Source organism: Ammodytes marinus (assembly GCF_949987685.1).
Source record: "Ammodytes marinus genome assembly, chromosome: 4".
NCBI classification, from domain to species: Eukaryota; Metazoa; Chordata; class Actinopteri; order Uranoscopiformes; family Ammodytidae; genus Ammodytes; species Ammodytes marinus.
Genome location: NC_137233.1, coordinates 30,522,546 through 30,541,327, shown reverse-complemented (window position 1 = coordinate 30,541,327; position 18,782 = coordinate 30,522,546). Strand labels below are relative to the sequence as shown.

Below are 18,782 nucleotides of genomic sequence, written 5' to 3'. Positions count from 1 at the left end.
GCCTGGCTCACTGCCACTTCTTCTTCTGGGCTATTCGAGCGGCCGTAGTGTTGATAGCTGGGAAATGAGGTCCATGTGGTCCCATCCCATCGCCTAGGGACATCCAAGCGGCATCATCTCCCACTGCAGAGCCTTGAGTGTTAGTTGGCGTTGTGAGAAAGAAAGAAAGTATTTCTTATCTGATTATAAACTGTCAAACAGCAACACATCTGTGGTTTTGTTTGAATGGTATTTTTCAAGTTACTTGATGTGCATAAGAGCAACTTTTATCGACTACAAAATTAGCCCAATACTCATAATTTGCAATTACAAATATTTTTGTATTCGAAATAAAAAATACCAATTGGCTATATTCTATTCTCCTCGGGCAGGAAAGAGTTACATTGTAGCCAGCTGACTGACCACGTGACTCATAATGCGGAAGCGAAAGCGGCATCCACATCTGTATATGTCCATGATCCACATGAGCAGGTCTGTTTTGTTTTGAGACGTGTCCTGCAGGGATGGTGCGCACTTTTGCCTTGTTTTTCATTGTAGTTTGCGTCCACAAAGCGCTGTGTAGCCAGGCTTCATGCGGGGCTCAGTCAACATCAACATGCGGCTGTGGGAACCCGAAGAGAGACGCCACTGCCGCCGCTGCAGTGGAGCCTGCGGAGGACGGGACCCCTTCCACAGACCCCCCGGCTGACAAATACTCGAGAGGCGCCAACGAGAGTCCACCTCGGGCCGGGGAAGATGAGAAGAAACTACAGAGTCAGGTAATCTGTCGCTGCTTACTGTAAAGAAGATGTGGTAGCCTACATGGGGGAGAGACAGAGGACAGTAAAGGTCCCTGCTAAAAGTGTTGTACAGGCTACTTCAGCTAAGACGAGTGACTAACAACATTCCAGACTAATTAAACATAGGCCAACTCCTATAAAACAAAATTATATCAGGAAATAACAGGTTGATGTGTTGCGCGAGTTAATAAATCGTACACATGCGAGACACCGACTACTCCCTATTAGCAATTAACATTTCACTTTCACTTTTTTTTTTAACTGGTATTGAAAACAAAGAAGTGAATCATTGCATATCACTTGTTCAACTCATCTCAACCAGTTAGGTACTGAGGAGGACATTGACCAATGAGCCTTATTGGCCTTTCTCCAGCAAGGTATAGGCCCTACTCTGGATGAAGGTTACCGTATTAAGATGAATAAGGCCTGGAATGTTATATTCTATGATTGCAAAATTAGGTTCGGGAGTTATGAGACAGACAACCATTGAATACAACCATTGAATACCTCAAAAGCACTTTAAAAATAGTATAAAATTATAATATCACACACCTACAGCAATGAAAACGGTACACACACTTTAGAAATTATATATGAGTATACATATCAGAAAAACTCAAATTAAACATTGGGAGAATAACTGGACGGACAGTTGGCTACATTTCTGCTATTTAAATGGAGCTCACGGTGGAAATCTTCCACTTGTTCTATATCCTAGCACCGCATGTTAGCTTTATTAAATGACCTATGTTTTTCTGCCTGTCATCCATCATTAGTTGAGGGTTTTTTTTTCAGGGGACAAAAGGGGACTCCCATGATCAGACTGCTTTCAGCACCTTGAACCAAAACCAAAACTAACAACAATCTAAACTGTATAGGGCCTGTTGAAAGAAAAAAACACTGTCTGGAGTCTTATTAAGCTGATTGGCTGTATTGTTTTCCTCTGGTCTACAGATGGTGTTGATTCCAGGAGGGGAGTTCCTGATGGGGACAGACGAGCCAGGCATCCCTGCCGATGGTGAGGGCCCTCTGAGGCCGGTGAGCGTGGACCCCTTCCACATGGACATCCAGGAAGTCAGCAACCGACAGTTCCAGAGCTTCGTAGATGCCACAGGATACTTGACTGAGGTTTTTTCCCCATGCGTTCCAAATCACATACTTTTTTCTTTTTACTACACTACATACTAAAGTACAGAAGAGTTTTAGGGCCACAGGAGAGAGAGAAAAAAAATCAGATAAGGAAGTCTTTTTTTTTCATTATGTCAAGAAATGTCTAGAATAAAGACGAATACTCCAAAATGCAATTGGAGTTAGTGGGGCATTTATGTATTTTCAGCATACTACAATTGACGTGCATGTATTGGGGACATCCTAAATCGTTTTCTGGCGTACTAAATAGTAGGGAAGTATGGGGATTGGAACGCAGTGCATATCTTTGGCAGTGGTTATTTGTATGTTCGAACGAAGGTTAATCTCCTATGTCTGTGTTTTTACCCCTTGTGCTTTCAGGCAGAGACAATCGGAGACTCGTTTGTATTCGAGGGACTCTTGAGCGAGTCAATCAAAAACCAAATCGACCAAGCAGTAAGTATGGTTTTACAATTTTTTTTAGTTTTTCTTATGCTACTTCTGCATGAAGCATTTCTAGTGCCATGAACCCAAGACTTCAGACATATCTAGACCTTGATAGTTTTTCTTTAATCTGTATATTATATATACAGATGTTTGGGGAAATAAACGTATTAACCACACCCACTTTACCCTTCTGCCACCTGTAAATGTTTGAAATGACTAACAACAAATAACATTTTCTATTTGATCTCCATTCATTGTCTTTTTTACATTTAATCCAAAGTCCTATAAAGTGTGTTAAAAAAGTTGATGTTGCCACGTTTCATTTCCAATCATTCATTTAGAAATACCAGGGATAGATACAATACATGTCTCAAATCCACACAAAGTCTTAGCACTTCACACAAGAATGGTTGCCTACGAAAAAATACTTTCTTTTTGCTAAGCTGCTCCAAAAAAGAGAGCACATGATCCAGCCTGCATTTTACCATAGCAATGAAACTGAACACAATCAATATTCCAAAGTCAACGGTTTCATAATGCAACTGCCTGCCAACAATAATAAGCAAAATATGCCTGGAGCTCTAAACTACATCCAGTCTTTCAGCACTGACAAAGTGACACACGAGCCATGTGACACAGTGTTTTTTTTCTAGAAAAACAACAAGAAAGACAAAGAATTTGGTGTGTTTTATTGACAAGATAAGGCAAGGGAGAAACCCACCATGATGTATTCAGAGTAATATACATGCACTGAAGCCCTTCATCTGGAAAACCCCTTCAAAGTAAAAGCCTCTGGGTCGCATTTTTTCTGTCTGTAGAAAGTACACGAAAGAATATACTACTGTTGTTCAGGAGCTTTGAGAATGTTCACAGATTGCTGTTTAGTGTGGCCTGAGCACAACATAAACAGGCCTCCCATAGACCAATGCCAGACAGCAGATAGATTCACTGCTTCATCTCAGCTGTCATGTGCAGCCTGATCATGTGGGCTGTGTGTACCCATTAGTACAGCAACACTGGAAACCATTAGTCCCATTTACCACCACGTACACTGAGGACAATTCTTAGATTTAACCCTGAAGTGTATATGTGAAAGAGAACTGAACCGACCCTGTGTTCCAATCCCCATACTTCCCTACTATTTAGTATGCCAGAAAAATATTTAGGATGTCCCAATACATGCACATCAATTGTAGTATGCTGAAAATACTTAAATGCCCCACTTATTCCAATAGCATTTTGGAGTATTCGTCTTTATTCTAGACATTTCTTGAGATAATGAAAAATAAATCTTGCTTATCTGATTTTGTTTTCTCTCCTGTGGCCATACAACTCTTCTGTACTTTAGTATGTAGTATAGTAAAAAGAAAACATATGTGATTTGGAATGCAGTGATAGTGTATGGGAAAAAAAGCATACTATCATCAGCCAGTAACCGTTATAATTGTCGTCTCCATGTTATTAGGTGGCTGCTGCCCCCTGGTGGCTTCCGGTCAAAGGGGCCAGCTGGAAGCACCCTGAAGGTCCGGACTCCGACATCTCAGACAAGTAGAAAGCTGCTATACATTACAGTTTTTTTTCGACTGCTAACCCACAGTGGGCACAACTGGAGCGACATGTGTAAAACTCTAACAACAGTATGCACAGCATCGGTTCATGTGGACCAAACTGTAGCTCGTTTTTCATTGCTTAAACACAATTTTCAAAACTCTACACACTTATCACATGGCTTAACCACAACCTGCACAACACTGTGGATTTCTAGCCCTTTGTTCAAATGCTAACACACTGCTGTCACAACTGTAAACCACACATTCAAAACAGAATGGATTTCAGGCTAGTGCATTTCAAACACTGCGGATTACAATTTCAACTGAAACACTAAGAAGGTGTCTTGTTTTGGACTTTTTAGTGAACATACTGTATTATGCAGTATAGGGAAGGCTCAAAAATAAAATAAAAATTGTAAATGGACCAATGAATGTTGTTGGCGGGAGAAGTGTCGCAGTGAGAATGTGGATGTGTGGAGTAAGACCTACAAGACATTGAGCTGTAATTTCTGATGAAATACAGTAAGGGCAACTCTGATAGACCCTGTTGTGAATCATGGTCTCTCATTGAGAGAGGCAGGGTTAAGTGCAACCCAATCTGCAAAGATCTAAAGTTGCATCTGTAATACATCTGTAATAGCTTACAGCTGCATCCTTATAGTAAATGACAATAGGAATTGATTTCTGTATTATAATTATAGAATTTTTACACAAAAAATAAATATTATATTCGGAAATGTTTTCAAAAAAATATAAAATACGTATCTATCGAAGCCATCTTCTGATTTCCATTTATTTTTGTTTATATGTAAACATAACTGCTATGTTATAAAATAAACAATTTAATGTGAAATAATGTCTTTTCTCAAAGAAAATATTACGTCATTTGTGTGAAGTAACTCAAATGATTCAAACTGTAAAGATTAAAAGTTTGTAATTTGAGTATTGGGGTTTGATGCGAGTGTGTTCTGAATGACAGTGTGTGTTATCTCAATGAGGCTGGTTCATAGTGTTTGCTGCACTGAGCCTATTTTGCTGGTGAAGTGAACTGTTCAGCTCCAGTCAATGTTGGTAGTGCAGACTGTAGTTAGAGTTTTGCACATTGAGCTACAGTTGTGCCCACTGTGGGTTAGCAATCGAAAAAAAAACTGTAAGTTAACCCAAAAATGTTTTAAAGGATACCAATTTTCACCATACTATAATAGAAGTGTAGACAGTTTTTTAATTCAGTTCTGTCTTTAAAAACAATGCCGGCACTGTCCCATTAAATGGTCAGAAAGTGTTTTTGTTGAGACTTCAGAAGTCTGTGTGAAACAAATCAAGGGAGTTCTTCGGAAGTTTTGCTCTTTTTAGTACTAAGTTCCTGCTTTTTCTTTTAGTCCCTCCCCTCCTCCCTCCTATTTTAAAGCTCTTTAATGAAATTCTGCCCAAGAAACACAGAAGAAAAATGGCACTTAATTAGTCTTATCCATCCTGCTGGAGCCCCATGCTGGCTTCACCGGCACTTCATTTGACTATACAGGCAATAAGAACCGTGGATTCTTTTCATCACTTACACATGTATGGAGTATGTAGAGTAGCACCAATAAGAATGATGTTTTCAATATATATGGGTGCATTACTTTTACTGTAGCGGCTTATGTTTTGGCAAAAGCAAAGTGATAAAACAATGACAACCTTCTTTTTTTTTACTGTTTTTTTTTTTAGGTTAGACCATCCTGTTCTACACGTTTCCTGGACGGATGCTTTCTCCTACTGCTCCTGGGCCAACAAGAGACTTCCTACAGAGGCGGAGTGGGAGTACGCCTGCAGAGGTGGCCTTCAAGACAGGTGTGGCGTTTACTCATTTTGTGGCTATACAATTAGGCCGATGTTGTTGTTATGCTTGTGCCGTGGTCCTCCGCACACTAAGTCCAATGTTTACTTCCATTCTGACCCCTGTGTGTAGACTCTACCCCTGGGGAAACAAGTTGAACCCAAAAGGACAACACTACGCCAACCTCTGGCAGGGGGATTTCCCCAACCACAACTCTGCAGAGGACGGATACAGCCAAACTTCACCGGTAAGACTGATTGCCGTAGTTATGGGTGTGTGGAAAAAAAATATGCATCATATTGTTTGGTTAGGGGAAGAGGAGATGTGACTGTGCTCGAGGGCCATTATAACAAAACATGGCAAATGCTATAAAATTGAGCCACAGAATTCACAGGAAATGAAAGGTGCTGGAGATAGGAGCTTATTTCAGGAAGTTTATAAAAGTCAGACTAATCGGCTTGCAAAGGATCAAACAAAATACTGTGATTCAATGCGTAATCCAATCTCTTTCTCTACCGGGGGGGGGGGGGGGGTCCTTCATTTAGAAATAAAGTAAAGTTGTCAGCAGCGGAGTCCAAGACACATGTATCTCTATGGGGACAATAATGTGTAATTGAATTGAAGTATTAATCATGAATGTATTCACACAACTTCTTTAAGGGTATGAGCTGCTCAGAGAAAGTTCATATTTCTGATCCCACCAGTTGAAATGAAATACAGCGATGTTTAGCCTCACTGATTTAACCCATTGATGACGGCTGCTGCGCGATGCCACATTGGCTCTCCTGCCTGATGCTGCGTCGCGCAGCATTATTACTTTATCTAATTTTCATGGCATTCCCAGCATAGAATGCACTGTCATTGGTTCAAATACACATGAGGTGGGTTTTGTTGATTTTTTGAAGACCACGTGACCACCCAAAAGTTGTGTGGTTTGCCGAAAATCATGTCAATCAAAAAAATAAAAAATAAAAAAATAAAACAAAATAATAATAAAAATACGCCAGCTATGTCGGCGACAGAACAGTTAGTGGCGTTTGGTGCGCAGAATCAAGGTCTACTATAGACTACTGACGAAAATCACACAACACATTGCATCTATTTATTAACAATATTTAATAATTTTCTAATTCATCTAATTTTGACGATTTTTAGAAATATTTGTTGGTTTGTAAGCGCTAAGGGAGCATGTTTAAATAAAACCTGTGAACCTTAACTTTTAAATGTATTTTATTTCATGTTTCTATGTGCTACACAGGCTTAGATATTAAGGTTTTGGTAGACTTGACAATTCGTACTGTTTTTTCAGAAAACCCTCAGGCATTAAGGACATGCATCCTAGATTGCCATAGTCATCAATGGGTTAAAACAGAAATGTATCATGCTTTAAAAATGTAATAAAATCTTATTGAAGCAGCTTGGCATGTTAGGCAACAGAAAAAAAAAACAATGGATAAAAATAGATGGGGCTACCGACCGCATAAAATGATCTGCATTTGTCAGTAAGTTCTTGGAAAGTCCCCCTCAGAGTCACATGTTCATCGTGGCCAACATATGTACAGTACAGTACAATACATACATACATACATACATACATACATACAGGGCTTACATTTTGTTAACGCTTTCAGTATAAACAAGTGATACTAGTAGTTAATCCTAATACAATTTTTAATCAGAATCTGTGTTAATGTGGCATGATTCAGGTGATGTCCTTCCCTGCCAATGGCTTTGGTTTGTATGACATGGTGGGGAATGCATGGGAGTGGACCTCAGACTGGTGGACTGTGCATCACACCACAGACCACCAACACAACCCAGTAAGAAGAACACATTACCTGCTAAGATTTGGACTTTTCTCTGGTTTTGTAATTGTATTTCTTTGCTCTGGTGTTGAGTCCTGTTCTCTGTCTTTCAGAGGGGCCCTCTGTCAGGCACAGACAGGGTGAAGAAGGGAGGGTCATACATGTGCCACAAGGTAAAAACGACAACCACTTCAACAATTGTATGCTCATTATACTCCATAGATTGAATTAAAAGATCAAATGCAGCATCTTGATTATCGATAAAAAAATGTTACGTTCAAATTAGAAACACCAGTCCTTGTACCTGTATTTGAACTGTTAAAATAGCTCTGGGATGGTATGTTGTATGGGCAGTGAGGTCTTGTGTATTGTCATGTGAGAGCAGACGTGAAAACATAACTGTTGTGGCTAATGGTGTAAACCTGTTTCATAGCAAGTATTAAATCTAGGTAACATCAGCTCTGATAACAGTGTTTCTAATGGTAGTAAACCGCTCAATGTTCACGGCGAGGACGAGATAACTCACACCAACGCATATGGTGCATTAACTTTATCTCCGACACCATTTGAGCCGCCCACTGGAGACCATTCCAGTTTGCTTGCCACCACCATTGGTTGCCATGGGAGTGGGACTAATTGCTAGCAAAATAAGCCCTTAGAACAGAGGACTGTTTGTTGTCATAAGAATAAACCATGTGAGGGAAGAGAGGACAACAGTCAGACTTGCTTGATGAATGTGCACAAACAGGATCATGAGAAAACTTAACTTTTCTCAACATCAAGAAGTAATCTAAAGGATAAATTAAAATGGTGGCTGTGTGCTTTGTTTCCAGTGTGATTTTGTTTGTGTTTTTTAAAATACTAACAAAGCAGATGTTTTAGTATATTGACGGTAAGCCGCCCTCTCTTCATGCCCCCTCCTCCAGTCTTACTGTTACAGATACCGATGTGCTGCCCGAAGCCAGAACACTCCGGACAGCTCAGCCTCCAATCTTGGTTTCCGCTGTGTCTCTTGAGGGCCACGGTTACCTGCTTGTCTTAAAACACACTGTCCCTTATTCTTATTCAAAAACCCAATGGCGGTTGTAGAGTAAATCAAATTACATAAATTGAATAGATGCTTTTTTTAAGAGAACGTCACACATTCTAGAAGAAAATCTCTATAATGTCAAATGTATATCTTTTTATATATTTTTCTACTTTTTTTCATAAAATGAACAGAAAAGCAAAGATCTAAATGGTCTTGCAAATGTCAAAACAGGCAAGCTAACAATTGTGTTGATTGATTGTCATCAGCAAAGTGCTGGACTAAGACGGACTAAAAGTCCACATACACTTTATAGTCATTGTATAAAGAAAGACACTGGAATAGCTGTGAAATTGATTAAGTATTCTAATAAAAATACTTGCCAACAAATTTGGCCTGACAAATGGGATCTTAAACAATCTCTTTATTTGTGTGTGTGTGTGTGTGTGTGTGTGTGTGTGTGTGTGTGTGTGTGTGTGTGTGTGTGTGTGTGCGTGTGCGTGTGCGTGTGCGTGTGCGTGTGCGTGTGCGTGTGCGTGTGCGTGTGCGTGTGCGTGTGCGTGTGCGTGTGCGTGTGTGTGTGTTGTCTGTGGTCTGTGAACTTTAATTGTTGAAATCAATTTCTTAATCGGCTTTATTAATACTAAGGTTTAGTACATGGATTCTAAACGTCAAAGTGTTAGTTTGCTGTTACTCTTTTTTATCATATTGACCTCTGACAACCATATACTGTATAACACCCTAATATAGTAGTATTAGTTCATACCATCCACCAGAGGGCAGCACATGCTTACATATCTAGCATACTGTCTTTCTATCCCTGCGTTCCAAGTCACATACTTTTTCTTTTTACTACACTACATACTAAAGTACAGAAGAGTTTTAGGGTCACGAGAGAAAAAAATCAGATAAGGAAGTTTTTATTTCATAATGTCCAGAATAAAGAGGAATACTCCGAAATGGGGCATTTATGTATTTTCAGCATACTACAATTGACATGCATGTATTGGGACATCCTAATCCGATTCTGGCATACTAAATAGTAGGCAAGTATAGGTATTGGAACGCAGGGTATCTTTTGGTCTATCGCTCTATCTGGGTGTATGTCTAAGGATGGTTTAGGAATGTTAGCATTGTTATGGTCAGAAGCTAATTCACTCAGGTCTGGACTGAGACTCATGAATTACATGCCAGTAATGGTCCACAAGAAACCAACGGCACGTATCCCCAAAGAGTGTGTGTGTGTGTCAAAACTGAAAGAATAAAATGAGACTAGAATAGGAATTGGAAAATGACCAAAGTCTGCAAAAGAACCAAGAATGATTTATTTGAACTTCGTCAGTGTACATAATGGATGTGAAAATAATAAACTATGCAAATAGCGAAAAAGTCTACCAAAATATGTGAGTAAACAGGGACAGGGTCAAACTGTTTCTAGTTCACCATTGTAAAAAGAAAAAAAAAATACTTCAAATGTTTAAACAAACATTTGTTATTCTAGTGTAAATATCACATTTTATCAGCAGACTAAAATCCTATTTTCTTACAATTTTTAAATCAAAGTTCAAAGGTATATAGTTGATACAACATTACTGCACAATCGCTAACATTCAATAGACAGTTTAACAGGTCTAAACCCAGCTGTCAGCTTTAAATTGAAGTTAAGACAAACTCCATCATCTATCAGTGCACGAGAGGTGTACCTGTACCTGTTAGACAAAACAGAAAAAGAGACACTGATTTCCACTAATGCTGCAAGACGACCATTGGACTCTGCTGCTATATTATAATATTAACCCAAAAAGAAAGTGAGTCAAAAATGCACCACAAAACAAGAGCATAGCATCTAAGACAACCTGCAGGCTAAACACAGCTGCCATCTTGGAGAGTCCAAAACCATTACAGATATAAAGAATCAAACAAAGGCGATACGCTCTATACTAATAAAAATCCTGTGCTTCACTCTGCCTCGTATGAGCAAAGCTGAGAATACAAAAAACATTTGCAACTTTATTTGACTTTTGCACCAAAATGGCAAAAGTGTGTCTTGTTGTGCTGCTTGAGAGGCAGCCAGGCCTCCTTATTAAATCCTCACCACATGTAATAACTACGTGTGGTGTCGACAGGAGAGGGTTTCCCCTCTGTGCTGCCATCTTTGTCCTTTTCACCCTCGGCCTCCCACAGGTTGATGAGCGGAGGGTAAAGCTCGTTCAGGGGGATGGAGGAAGTCTTCAGCATGTATTTCTTCAGAGAATGGTGGTAGTTTTTTCTCTTCCATCTACGGACCACATAGATGCCCACAGTGGCCAGACTGAGAAAGGCCAGCATGGTTGCCATGACAGCTAGCACAGCTGCGCTGGAGTGCTGGTCTGACAGGTCCAGGGCAAAGGTAGCGCTACGTGTTGTCACATTGACACAAGACTTGTGTGTCTGCAGGTGGACGTTGGAGACAGAGAGACACACCTCATACTCTGTAGCCGGTTGGAGATGTGTCAGGTTGTATTCATGAACGTCTACAGGGACACGAGCAGTGTAGGTGATATGAGGGTTGTCAATCATCATGGTGGCTGAGGCCCATTTCAGGTTGGAGGACATGACGTTAGAATTGACTTTCCAGGAGACCAGGATGGAGTGCGGTTCAGTCTGCTTGACATAGATCTTCATTACCTGGCTGCTGTCCAGCAGGGTGCCATTTACACGGATGGTGGTGACCCGCGTGTCAGCTCCTTCTGTGTTTTGGGCCACACAGGTGTAACAACCAGAATCCTCCACCTGAACATGAGACAGCCTCAGGGTCCCCTCACTGCTCAAGTGGTACCGCTCTGACAAAGTGTCTACAGTGATTTTGACTCCAACAGGAGTCACCCAGTAGATCTCAGGCTCTGGCTCAGACATGGCCCTGCAGTCCAGACTGACACTCATGCCCAGCTCGAGGCTCAAATGGCTGGGGAAGGTGTTGTGGGATATAAGGGGGATGCATTGCTCCGGGGAATCCAGCAACTTTAGCCCTCGAACCCTTTGGCCTCTGAGTTCTGGTGGGGAGTTACACAGCATGGCCAGGGGCTCCATGAAGCGCACTGTGGTTCTGTTGGAACTCATCCACTGAATAACACAGTCACAGCGCAATGGGTTGCTATGCAGACTGATCTCCCGCAGATTAGGCAACACCTCCTCAGTGTGCTGGTAAAGGCCAGTGAGGGCATTATTGTTTAGCATCATGCTCTCCAAGGAGGGCATATCCCTAAAGGCCAACCTATGCACGTAAGACAGCTTAGGGTTGTTGGTGGCCTCCAGCTTAGTAAGTTCTGGTAGGTTGTCCAGAGCGTAGCGATCAATTGACACTAACTCCATCATGTTGTTTATACCCAGCTCCTTGAGTCGTAACATGTTCCTGAAATCTCCCTCCTGGACTTTGTGAATTGGATTTTTGTTTAAATCCAGGAATTTTAGGTTGGGAACTTTTTGGAGGGCCAGTTGAGGGATTCGGACCAGTTTGTTATCATAGAAAGAAATGCTTTCCAGATTATCCAAACCCACAAATGCATTCGCTGGAACATCGGTAAGGTCCATTCCGGCCAGGACCAAACTCCTCAGGCTTCCTAGAGGCTTAAAGTTCATGTCTAAGAGGCCAATAACTGGGTTCTCCCCGATCATGAGGATCTCAAGGTTAGGTGTTTCTTCAAACCAGCGATTATCTATGACATGGAGCTTGTTGGAGTTCAGATGAAGGCGCAGCAGGCTGTGCAGGCCTGCAAATGCCCGAGCGGAGATGGAGCTTATCTGGTTGTGGTTGATGTAGAGCTCCTGGAGATTGGAAAGGTTTCCCAGGCAGTGGTCCGGCAGCTGGCTGAGCTGGTTCTCCTCTAGATGAAGGGTTGTCAGGTGCTTCATGCTGGTCAGGCCCACTGCTTCCACAGTGCTGAAGTTGTTCTGGGATAAGTCCAACTCTGTCAAGTTGAACAGCGCCTCCAACTCTCCACTGGTGTGGGAGATGGCGTTACTCTGGAGCAGTAACACCTGAGTGTCTGTGGACAGGTTGGTAGGGATGCGTGTGAGCCTCAAGTCATTGCAGTCGACTGTGGTTGCCTCCTTGTAGGTCGACTGAGGGGTGAACCAAGGGCGGATCTCGCATACGCACAAATGTGGACATTCTTTGCCATGTATGGGCAACAGAAAGGAAAGCAAAAAGCCCATGCACAGCCAGAGGAGAGGTGGCCGAGGCTGCGAGCTGAGCGCCATGTCGCCTGCTCTCTCTCTGCTTTCTCAAAGCTTAGATGAGAGGCAGGGTTTTGGAGAAAATCTTGGAGGGAAGGATCATGAGCACAATTCTTCTTCACTGCTATCTAGTCCCTGTATGTTGTTCGTTAGGTTTAGGCCTGGAAAAAGACAGAAGCAAGCAACATATTAAAGCGTGCAATGTAGATACAGAATATACAAACACTGATAACCTGTTCACCAAAGGGTAGGCAATTAGATAACATAGTATGGGACTGGAAGGGGAAACACCATTGAATAGATAATGTGAGAAAGTAAGGGAGCAGGATTTGGTTTCTACAAATGAGGCACGTGGAAGTTTTCCACAGTTTCACCCCACAGATATTCAGGGGACTAAGTTGACGTGTGTAACAGGGCAGAATGAATCTGTCACAATTATCTTGTTGCTATCTTGTAGACATTCACTTCCTTCCTTTTTAATGAGCTCTTACCCAGCCAGACACAGTTTGAAAATGGGAATACATTTGAGATAAAGTAACTTCTAGATCTTGAAATAATATTGAGTGATGCCATGCATAAAAACTGCTTAACCTTGCTATGCTATTTGTTAGTTAAACTGTTCCATGATTGAACACAACATGTCAAGTTACAGCGCCTGTTAGGTCTCAAGCCTTTGCAAAACGTATTTATTATTTGGCCATTCCTTTACCATAAATGTCTGTTCACCTCAGTATACAAATTAGCGGTTAGAGTGATGCAGTATTTTAGTACAGCATTCACTGTGTTTGTCAGTATAAGAATACAATGATTATGTTCACTCTGCTTCCCTGGTGTGGGGGGCCTTAGAATTCACCATGTTTTTGGTCTGTCCTCCTGTGTAGATTATCTGCATACCAGCTTTGGTATCAGTGATCCTCTTGAATGAGTGTGTTGGGTGGGCACAGCCGGCAGCTCTGGCTTCGTGCCCATTACACAACAGGCTTAATAAACAGGGAGTGTGCGCTCTTCACTGTTAATCACTCACTACTTATGCCACATGGGCAGCAGTCACACTCTTATGCAGTGCATTAAGAATTGTATTTATTTATTTTATAGCGAGAGCTTTGCCTGTGATGTGTGCAAACAAACCCAACCAGGTTTGGTCCAACAAAGACAAGGAAGAGAGAGATTGGAGTGGAATGACAGGCCAAATAAGGAATCTAGATATGTTACGCTTTTCATTTCATTTGTTGATTTCAAACCCCCCATTCCGAGAAACATCTATAGGAATGACTTTTACAGCAGGTATAACAGTCATCAATTACTTTGAAAAAATCCTTTTATGTATCCATGTATATAAAACTATTTGTGTGTTGACTTTAACAAACATAAAACAAACTCTGTTGTCTAAGTTTTGTGTGATAAGGCATAACTATAATTGTGTGTGTGTGTGTGTGTGTGTGTGTGTGTGTGCGTGCGTGCGTGCGTGCGTGCGTGCGCTTCTGTGTGTGATTAGGTAGTTGTCATTAGTGTCAATTATCTTAACAACCAACAGTAAGATTCAGCTTCTCTGACTATATAGATTAACAAGAGAGACAGACAGAGACTCTTTGCTTCCTGTCACCACAGTGTCTGACTGACACTTCTAGAAATTCACATTTATCCTCATGAATAAACCTGAGGCTGATCAGTCAGTGCATGTGTGTCAAACAGAGAGATAGTTAGGCGTATTTTGTTTCACACCAAAACTGACACGTTCTCCAATATTAGCATAAAACAGATACAGATTGTTTTTCTTTTCATGTGCTGTCTGTTTACGCCCTGTGTTGACAACTTCTCACAGTTCTTCTTCTCACAGTTGCATGTGTGATAGGAAGAGCACACCACTTAACTGAAACACTACACAGGCAAAACAACATCATGAGTATAGTGAATATGTAGCAGTGTGTTGAAGCTGTGCAGCTCATCCATGCTCTCAGTAGGAATGTGGTGTCTGGCATCAGGTGGCCGGTCTCTGCAATGACCCGGTCACACTCAGACTGATCTAACTGATTCCCTTGGTGTGACTAAAGTGTGACTGCAGGGACATGCACTTTCTCTTGGCTCTATTCATAGATTCCTGAATGAATTACATCATCATAAACGCTTGCCTGTGGATATATACTGTTCCTCTGTATATAGAGGTTAACTTGGTAGTACAATTGTCTGTCTTCTCGCTTCCTCCGTGCGCTGCTCGGGTATCAAATCGGAAGGAGACAGGCGGATAATTTGCTGTTTTCATGCTGAGCCCATAAAACTAAGACACCTGGCACCGGGTTTCTGGCAGAGTGGCAGCACTATGGGTGTCTGCATCCGTTCCCACCTATCTCTCTACTGTGTGTACGTGTTGACCTTATTGACCCAGAGGAAGCTCTGCTGAGCACATATGCTCTGTTTCACTGATGGCCCTGCTTCATAATCACTGCAGTACGCACATTCACACTAACAAGCTGTGCAGCATCCCCACAGGTACCCATTGTTGGCTGCAGACCAGCTCTGATGGTTTGGAGTTAAGCATTGTGCTTAAGGATACCTTTACAGTAAAGCTTTGCGATGCCAAATACACAATCCCTCGCCGGCTTACCACCTGTGAACAACACCAAGCTGTGCTCTGACCTTCCAAGCACACTACACTACAGTCCTTCCAGAATCCACACACACATATAAAGTGATTGTCTTCCTTACTCATCCATTACTGTCCATCAACTTTTCTCGTATAGTACAGCACATCATCTTTGGGATCCACTTTCACACAGGGATAGCAGTATAAACAGCTCTTCGATATGAATACATACTGTCTACATAAAATGTGTGGGAATGTTATAAGGCCAAAATTGGGAAATATTTTTTATATATATATCAACACTATAGCACCCATCTAACAGCATATGGGTGTCATCATGACTTTGGTGGATGCAATCTGAAAACACCTGTTTGATTTAGCTCAACATAAATACTTCCTCATCACTACTATACAAATACTATAAATGTAGTACTGCAATGTTTTTTTTTACAATATGGACATGACATGTACAGTATATTATGAGAAATAGTATCATGAGAGTTAAATTCTAAGAATGAATAGACTTTGTTGTTGTTTTTTTAAATTAAGCTTCAATGTCCTAGCTACTATTTTTGTCTTAAAACATCACAACAAGAGCCGCAACAGAGATGAACTGACATCCTGCAGGCTCATATTCAATAGGGAGAGACGTTTGCTATGGCGTCATGCTAATCACTTTGCTGGGACAACAACACCTTTGTGAACTCTTGTTCTGCGCACAGTACGCAACAGAGATTAGGTTTGAGATTAATTCTCTCACTGCCAAAACCCTGGACCAGTTGTGTTTCAGCACCTGTATCCTAAAAAAAACTACTGCTAATCTCTTGGCTGAGGCAGCAGAGAGCAATTGACCTTTAGGGAACATCATTTAAATGTATGGCTACACACTGTACCCATCTCAATCCACGCTGCCACAATAAAAACGCATTCCGACTTCCCACAGTTATTTGACTCACACACTGTAACGCGCACAGACCACTGCAAGGAGGCAGAAAAATCCCTCAACAGCTTGGCATTATCCAACTGGCTGTCTGAATTGAAGCCTCCAGCCGGAGGGATTTACTCCCTCATCCAATCCTTAGGAGGTTTTAGTCAGAGCACACATTACACATCTAAAAGTCACACATCTACAAATATACATCTATAGGAGCTGGGTACCTATTAACCTTCAGAATAGCACTGGCCCCGAGGTTCGACGCAAGACAGCAAGATGTAATTGTGCAACATAATGAGCTTTGCCTGCTTGATGCTATAAGGGTCCAGTAAATGCATTTATATGACAGGATCTCCGGACAACATGGAGTCACCAGGAAGAAACACAGACATACAGTCAGATCTGTGAGACTAAGGTCTCTCTGTGTGTCCAGGACAGCATCAATGTTATCAGCGAAAGAAGGCAAAAAAAAAGAGGCCTTGTTTTGAACGACTTGTTAAAATGATGTCTCTTGGGTTTGCTTTTGAATACATTTCATTTAACTTGAGTTAAGATGCATGCTGCTAATATTACTATCCACTATGTGCCACTGGTGCAGCCAGGAGGAACACAGCTTGAAAGCGCGCTGCATCATATTTTAGATGAGGCTAAGCTTTACCCCTTCTTCTATTCCTCTCCCCCTTTTCACCGGCTGCAAAATGTAAGCAGTGTTTCTGAATCAGCAGCCGCCGCACAACAGGCTCACAGACATGCCATCGCCATAGCAACGGCTATGCCACCAGCATGTCTGTTTCATAACCAAATGAGAAGACATTAGAAGACAGCTATTAGTGCCATCGGGGCAGCTAAAGGAGTATGCCAGATATACATATAACATATATACCTTTATAATCAAAAAGCAGAGCATATATTTATGCTATAGTTGTGTATCACCAGTGAGCACAACCATACCATGCACATGTGTCCAAATGACTTTTTTCCCCCCATACGAGCGTGCACCATCTAATACTATATTTCCAGATCTCTGCACTAAAGCTACCAGTTTTTTTTTCCGGACAATCACTTTAAATCCAGAGCTATCATGTGTGTTGCAGTGGGAAGCTGATTATAGTGCTGCCTGATGTTTTCTCCATGTCCACACTGCGTTGGCCTGCCTGAGAGATATATCCCGTTGCCCGCTCTATTAGTATGCAAGCGTCTCACTTCACATCACACAGGGCTTTGGTGCAGCTGCTAATGGCAGAGGTGTAGAGGCAAGGAGGAGGAGAAGGAAGCGTGTCCACTCAGTCAGAGAGAAAGTAAAGAGGGAGAGAGAGGACAGGGGGAGCTGTGCTTCAATTAGGAGCACCACAGGAAGAAACCGCTGAACTGAGAAAGGCAACAGGGAGCTGAAGGTGCAAAGAGAGAAAAAAAAAATCCCCAAACCGCATATGGAATTAAAGTTTTCTTCCATCTCCATTAAGGTTTAAAAGTCACAGCATGGGCAAATTGTCTACGTGTTTCCATTTGCTGCACGTCTTAAGTTATATGGCAGCTTTTATTTCCCCGAGGTAGCCTATACTGAGATGAATCCGGACACAATTTTTCCTTCTCTCTTCTCTCCACATGTTCTCTCTCCTCCTCCCTTTTTTTTGCCCCCCCCCCCCCTCTCTCACTTACAGTTGCAGTGGCAGTGAAAAGCCAATATGTTGTCACTGGTGCATTGATCAATCATACCGACAGTACAAAGTCTCAATGGAGTCCTTATTTTAAAAACAATTCAGTGGTCAAGGGAGATTAACTTGCCGCAGTTTCAATTGACCTCTAAACCAAAACAGACTGTACCAAGAACGCTTTTTCAAAAGGGATCTTTATATACAGTATATATGTGCCTCTAGGCTTTATTTGGAGAACAGTTTTACACATGGTCCTGTTTAACTTAAAGGAAGAGTCAGCAATTCTGGAGAACGCTTGTTGTGTAATTGACTTTTTGTAGAAATCAGTATATACGTATCTCCTCTAGATCAACTGTACTCATCAATACAGTGTGCGCAGATTTTGACAAAAAGTGATTTTGACAACGAGCATTCTCCCGGAATCGCTGACTTCACCTTCACACAGCTTGACATAGATTTAAATTGATCAAATTCATATACAGTTTGATTTCAAAACACGCTAGGTATTGATTGGGAATTTTTAAAATGATCATTCCATCCAAAAGCGTTCAATTCTCTTGCACCCTATTTCTAATAAAAGCAGATTTTGAGTTGATCGCTGATTAAAACAATTCTAAACAGATCTCTAAACAGCTGACCCAGTCACAACATCTTGACAACATCTCTGAATGGCCCAACATGTCTCAGTGTTCCTCTTTGGATCATGCTCACAAAGGGAGAGGGCCAAGCTGTTGCACCCTTGTCTCCACTGCTGTGGGAACCCCAACACCAACACATGCTGCAGAGCAAGGCCCTGTTCCTCACAATGGCTCCTCCTGCCCCTACACACACACACACACACACAC

At 41.6% G+C, this 18,782-nt stretch overlaps 2 protein-coding genes across 2 annotated transcripts; one reads left to right on the top strand and one right to left on the bottom strand.

Moving 5' to 3' along the window:
• Positions 1-434: 434 nt before the first annotated feature.
• On the top strand, positions 435-8,942 carry sumf1 (sulfatase modifying factor 1). The gene is made up of 9 exons (XM_080025548.1): positions 435-758; positions 1,734-1,907; positions 2,289-2,363; positions 3,820-3,902; positions 5,612-5,734; positions 5,853-5,967; positions 7,427-7,540; positions 7,639-7,698; positions 8,452-8,942. The coding sequence occupies exons 1-9, from the start codon at positions 504-506 to the stop codon at positions 8,539-8,541; spliced, it is 1,089 nt and encodes a 362-aa protein (XP_079881674.1). The 5' UTR covers positions 435-503; the 3' UTR covers positions 8,542-8,942.
• A 1,701-nt stretch (positions 8,943-10,643) lies between these two features.
• LOC307250079 (leucine-rich repeat neuronal protein 1-like) lies at positions 10,644-12,791 on the bottom strand (the record flags this gene model as incomplete). The annotated part of the gene is made up of 1 exon (XM_080027037.1): positions 10,644-12,791. The coding sequence occupies one exon, from the start codon at positions 12,789-12,791 to the stop codon at positions 10,644-10,646; it is 2,148 nt and encodes a 715-aa protein (XP_079883163.1).
• Positions 12,792-18,782: the final 5,991 nt, after the last annotated feature.